Genomic DNA, 6327 nt, shown 5'->3' with positions numbered 1-6327 from the left:
GCCGCAGGGGACGCTGGGAAGCTGGTGCGAGACGCGTGGCGCGTGTTAGGGCCGCGGTGGACAGTGGGGGCCGTTGGGGAGGCGAGGAGGCCTCCACAGACATGGCGGGCAAGGGAGATCTCTACGGCTGCCAAGACCCTACGTGCTGGAGACGAATGCGCGACCTGCACTGGGCGGTGGTCGAAGCCAAGGGGAGCGAGCGGAAAGGCCTCGCCAGGCTGGAGAAATGGTAAAAGTGACGGCGACGTCCGCGCAGCTCATGTCCCGCCGCAAAGCCTCTGCGCGGGGGCCGCAGCTCGGGCCACCCGCAGCTGCCGCCAGTGCAAGCCCCAGGCTCCGGTGACATGTGGGGCCAGCGGCGCGAGCAGGGGGCCGGGTGCAGGCGGCGGCGGCGAGTCCTGCCTGCTCTGGGCTCTGTTTCAGGTATCAGGAGGAGTTGCCGGCTGCTCTCGCAGGACGGAAAGAAAAGTATTTGACCCAGGGCGAAGTGGTGAAGTTGATGCAGTGGAAACTCACCGTGAGTCACTCCCCAGCTGAATGGCCTCGTGCAGCGTCTCAGCCCTGTAATCAGAGTGGATGCACGGCTGGGACGGGGGTCTTGGCCCCCCACGGGCTGTGACATCACTTCCAGTTGCTGGGAGATCCGACCTCTGCAGGTTATTGAGTGTTTGCTTCCGCTGGGGAGCACGTGCTTACCAGCAGTCTGACATCTATTTAAATTGGTAACTGTTGTGCTTAGTTTCTAAGGTTGAGACAGAAATCCTGGGCCAGAGAGGTTGAGAAGCAGTTTTATGTCATCTTTGTGACTTGTTAATCAATGAACCAGTCTGGACCCTGGTTCAACCTGCAGCAGCCTTGGGGTTGCATTCAGCTGCAGACAGGCTGTGGTAAGCTGGGCCTGAGGAGTTAGTAGCCTCATCTCTAGAAATGTCATGGTTCTTTTTGATCCTGTCTCCATGTAAATACCTTTGCTAGCAGAACAAATTTAGTTAGGAGCCTATGAGCTCTGTCCTTACCTCACCTAGTTATTGCCCAGCTTACGCAGCTGAAGCCTGAATGCAGATACAGTCATGCTGGCAAAGCAGCATTTTTCTGGGATAGTCTGTTCCACTTGGGGAACTGGTGTGAGCTGTCCTAACACAACAGTTTAAAGGATCCAATGTCTGCATCTCCAGTTGGGGATTTAGCAGCCCAGCCATGCCAGTCATGTTATAGCAGCAAACCAGTTTGAGTGTAGATAAATCCTAACCTGCATTTCACACAGCTTGGTCAGTTTCCTCCCACTAGCTCCACAGGCCTGTGATGGGAATTCCAGGGGAATTATTATTCATTAACTCGTTTTTACACAGCATTAGTACTGCCCACAGCTCTTTGAGCGCACCGAGAGATTATCTGCGTCAGTGAGCTTATAATTGAATTATTTTCTTGGCTTTGAATCCACTGGAATGGAGCGGTTGGTCCAATTATAGCTGGGCAGGGTGAAAGCAGCAGGCTGCCTTAGTCACTAAGAATATTTGGGAGAAAGGAGGAGAAGGTAGATGAAACTGCACTGAGATAGGAGTATCATGGTAATAGGACAGAGATGTGAAGGCAAAGCTGTTGTCTACTTGGGAAAGCAAGGAAAGGAAGGTAAAGTCCCAGAGGAGATGCAGAGTATGGGGGTGGTGTGGTAGCTGGAAAAGATACACAAGGGTTGTGAGCAAGTAAACTTTCTTCCAGGCACACTGTGCTCAGCCTCAAACCACTTTGCATTTTCCAAATTGGTTACCCAGCTTCCTACTCCTTAGGACAGGGGTGTCAAAGACCCAGCCTGCAGGCCAGGTCAGGCCCTAGGAGCTGTCACCCAGTCCACAAGGCTCTTAGAGGGGTTGGGGTGAGTGGGGGCTGGGCCCCTTGCTGAATACCAGGGCACAGAGCCTTGTTGCTAGTTCAGTGGCAGCAGGGTAAGCAAAGAGTGTGTTATTCCTCTTGGCTCCTTGAGCCAACACAAACACCCAGGAAACTACAGCAGTTCACACCACTGCCACTTTCCCTGTTGCCAGAGGTGGGTCTGGATTCAGCCCACAAGGAGCCCTGTGGTCTGGATGTGGCTTTAGGATGAGCCCAGGGGAGTTGGACAGTATTGCTTTAGGCAAAGACCTCTTGGGCTACTTTCTCTTTGACCTCAGAGTCTCATCTTTAGGGCGTGGTGGATCCCAGGGGGCCTGTAGAGCATAGTCTGGGGACTACAGCTGAACAGAAATATACCAAGAAAGAATCGCTTTTCTTTTTCAAAGGTCTGGCAAAGAACTCAAGGCCTCAGAGTTGGATCCCCTCTAATAATCTAGTAAGAGTATTGCCCCTTTCAGTGGCTGGAGTCACAAACAATGAGCTGTAGTCACCTGCACAGCTAAGTCTCCAGATGTGGGGGGCTCACCTTGCTGCCTTCTCTCCTCCCCTCTAGCGGGGGAAGTTCCGTCCTCGTCTGCAGCAGCTGGTGGCCACTAACTCCCAGGAGACAGTGGAGCACTGTACAAGGAAAGCTTTTCAGCTCCTCCCAGATGTGGCAGCTGCCATAACTGAGCTGAGCCAGCTAAAAGCTGTAGGACCAGCCACAGCTTCAGGTAAGGACTAAGGGAGGTCAGTGGGGGATGGGGAAGAGATAAGGGGGTGGAGCCATGGATTGACCAAGCTGTAAATGAAAGAACAGCTGGGGTTTGTCAGCACTTTCGCCCAAACACCCATGCACTGCTGCTTGCATAGTAGGATGCAAGATGCTGACACTCACAGCTCCTGGGAAACAGCAGCGGCCCTAGATCCCAGCCCTGTGCACAAGGGGAAAGCCACGGGTTCTTCCCAGTCTTGCAGGCAGCCAAACTAGTTGCTAGTGCCCTGTTGAAACCAAAACCTTGAAGAGGTGCTGAGCACTGAGGGCAGCAGAAAGTACAGGTGGAGGGTGTAGAAGCCTGCATGAGAAGGTGCCCTCTGGGATGGTTGAGTCACTGGCATGGTGCATTTCCTGTTGTGATGAGCTGGTAGAGAGACACCCATCTGTGTGGAAGCAGAGGTAACTCCAGCCACCCAAGGACAAACCTCTGCTTGAACCCTGCACTGGTCCAGTCCCATCTCTCCTGGGAGTGTCAGTGTGCACAAGTCCTCTTGGCTTGGCTTCAGGTTCTGTGATGTGCCAGCTTGCCCTGGCAGGCATCCAAGAGCCAGCGCAAAGGTCCTAAGAAAGTGGACATCTGCTGTGATGAAGGATATAGCATCTCCTGCTGCCCCCCACCCTCTCCAGCCTGTCTAGTTCCTCTGCTGCACTCTCCCCCATCTTCCCATTTCAGCAATCCTGGCAGCAGGAGCCCCTGAGGTTGTGGCTTTCATGGCAGATGAAGCAGTGGAGTCCATCCCAGGCCTCACCCCCATTAAGTATTCCCTCAAGCACTACATCTGCTACCTGGACGGGATCCAGCTCTGTACCAAGAAACTAAATGAAGGTGAGGGGTGGGGGCCACACTGCAGTAGGGCCTGTGGAGGGAGGGGGAAGATGTTTGCTGCATCTCTGTTTTAAAGGTCTTGTCTTGAAAAGCCAGTAGAACTGCAGTGCTTATGGCAAGGTTGTTGTTGCACTACTGGACAAAGTAGTTCATACCCAGAGCTGGGAGTCAGGTTTCCTCCTCATCTGCCTTGCTGCTTTTCTGGCATTGGGCAAGCCCCTTGGTCTCTGCTTCACCTTCCCTGTCTGTACAATGAAGATAGCACTCCCCTGCCACTGCACACTCCACTGAGATCCTCCAGTGAAAATTTATTTAAGTGCCAAATTGATACCTGAAGTTTCTGTGTCCGGTAACTGAGAGACAGGCAGTGGATTCCCTTGGTTTCTTACACATGCATCTTGCAGGCACAGCAGGTCCCTCATCAGAGCCTGAATTGCACCAGCTGCTGTGCAGTCTCTCTTCACCTTGCCTTGTGTCTGTTCTACCAGCTTGCAGAACCTCTTGCTTAAACCTATGGTAGCTTCTGCCATGGTTACCTGTGCCACCAGGTGGTGTGTGTAGGGGAGATGGTTTTACCTTTTAAGCCTTTTCTACCCTTCAGAACAGGGCTGGAAGCAGCAGCTGGGGGGAAGGGGGCTGCAGGCCCATGTTTTTGCTGTGCACAGCCATGTAGCAACAACAGCTTTTGATCTTTCCCTCCCTGCAATCTGCTGACACCAGGCATTTGAAGCAGGAGGGAGGGAGGGAGGTACGTTCCAGAGCTACTTGGGAAGAGGGAGTAATTCTGGCCTGCAGAGCTACATGGAGGGAATGTGTGTGGTTTTATTCTGTACTCTCAACCTCTCACTTTTCTGGACCACAAGTCTCCCCAAGAACTCATCAGGGGCCTGGAGAGTGGGTAGATCTGGTTCTGCTGCAGCCATGTTGCTTAATGGTTCAATTTGCAATCTTTTCCAGTTGACAGAGAGAAAGGCTGGACTCCTCACCAGGTGGAGATGTGTCTCTGGGCCTGGGCTGTGGCACAGAAATTGTGTCCTGCGCTGCTGCAGACGCTTTGCTTAGGAGAAGAGGCTGGTGAGGATGCCAGAGCCACAAAGAAACAAAAAACCAAATGAAATCATCCCAGGCAGAGCCCCAACAAGCATTTACACATTTGCCTTCCAACCACATGCCTATAGTGGACTCCTTGGGGATCTAAGCGTTGCCCTGGTTCTGGTGCACTGTGGGGGAGAAGAGAGAGAGAAAGAGGGGGAATGAGATGTTAAGTGAATCCCTCTCCAGTCTGTTGCCCAAGCTGCAGAAACCTGTGTTCAAGACCCTGTCTTCTCCAGCCACTGGCTTTGTGAGTGTCCTGCTTCTTTCAATGATTTTCTAATAAAACTTTGATAGTTTTTTGTAGAACCACATGGCAAGTGCTTGTTCCTTTTCACTGGGATGCAGGTATGTTGGGGAGTCTCCTCCTAAACACCTAGATCCTCCAGGGTGCCTTCCTGGCTCTCATTTTAGCTTCCTCTACCATTTGCCAACTCGTGGTGCAGACACTCTTGTTAACTGGAGAGTCTCTGCAAGAACTGGATCCGCAGAATTCTGACCGGAATACTTACAGCATTTAGAGAGCTGATAACGTGCTTGGCCCTGAACAAAAGCCAGCAGGCACCAAAGTTCCTTGGGTCATTTCTGGCCCCACCACCCCCCATCCTTTCCCAACACAAGTTTTTTCCCATGTGCAAAGCAAGCAAGCAAATAGTGCTGGGAGAGCATGCAACTCAAGACTGGTATTAGGTCATAGTAGAAATCACATCATCCTCTGAACCCCTGCAGAATTGCACTGTATACAAGGCTTGGATTGACCTACACAACCCTCCTGGGAGGGTGGCAAGTTATTCCCATTTTACAGATAGGAATACTGGGGCACAGGGTTGCAGCACAGCAAGTCCTGTCTTCTGACTCCTATTTCTTAGCATCTTCTAGTAGAATATAGAACTTACCCTTAAGACAGGTTGTGCTGCCAGAATCCACAGAACTAGCACTACACGGTCACCTATTTATTCAGGACAGATGGTGCTGGCTTCTCAGCTGTGTAGGGGAAAGGGAATGGAGATGACTGGGAAAGGGCTATTGGAAGTGTTGAGCTGCTCTGCCAGCGAGAGCAAAAGGTAAAAGTTAGGAAATAGAAGCTGTGCAGAAAGGAGAGCAAAGTATCAAAATGTTCTGCAAGTGAGACCGGAGCTCCTGACCCTGCAGCTTTGACCAAAGAGCCATTGCCCCTGAATTCACCTTCAACTGCTATGGTCTCCTGGCTGATGTGTGCCTGGCTCAGAACTCCATGTGTCTGGAGACAACCTTCCTTCAGTGCCTGTTTTTGTGATCTGCTTGAGAGAGCTTGTGGGAATTTGCCCTCTGACTTGGTTCATGATGCCTGGAGTTTCCTACTGTAGCTATATTTCTGTGGGCTGGTTTCAACATTGCCTCCCTCCCCCAGCTCCTTTTTAGTCAACCCAAGTGGCTTGGGATCTTTTTGATCCTGTCTCCATGTAAACACCTTTGCTAGCCCAGGAGTGTAGAAGAGCTATTAGGAAGGCCAAGGCAGAGATGGTACTCAGGTTAGCATCCGGGATTAAGGACAATGAAAAGTCCTTTTTCAAGTACCCTGGGAGCAAGAAGAGGGCACCAGGCAATGTAGGGCCCCTGCAAGACACAAACGGTAATCTTGTGGCTATGCCAGACAAGAAAGCGATATTTTTAACAGTTTCTTTGCCTGTGTTTTCTTGAACGGAACAGGACGTCTCACCTACCAGAGGTAGGGACAATCTTGGGGATAGCTCTGTCAGGCCTTCAGTCAGTGCAGATGTAG

At 51.7% G+C, this 6327-nt stretch overlaps 1 protein-coding gene across 1 annotated transcript; it reads left to right on the top strand.

Moving 5' to 3' along the window:
* Positions 1–18: 18 nt before the first annotated feature.
* On the top strand, positions 19–4874 carry LOC109313369. The gene is made up of 5 exons (XM_019539857.1): positions 19–229; positions 424–517; positions 2444–2603; positions 3321–3473; positions 4431–4874. Exons 1-5 carry the CDS (start codon positions 102–104, stop codon positions 4586–4588), a joined length of 693 nt encoding a protein of 230 aa, XP_019395402.1. The 5' UTR covers positions 19–101; the 3' UTR covers positions 4589–4874.
* The last annotated feature ends 1453 nt before the right edge of the window (positions 4875–6327 follow it).

Source organism: Crocodylus porosus, unplaced genomic scaffold (genome assembly GCF_001723895.1).
Source record: "Crocodylus porosus isolate Cpor-Errol unplaced genomic scaffold, CroPor_comp1, whole genome shotgun sequence".
Lineage (NCBI taxonomy): Eukaryota > Metazoa > Chordata > Crocodylia > Crocodylidae > Crocodylus > Crocodylus porosus.
The sequence above is the reverse complement of the archived record's forward strand: the minus strand, read 5'-3'. Positions and strand labels throughout refer to the sequence as shown.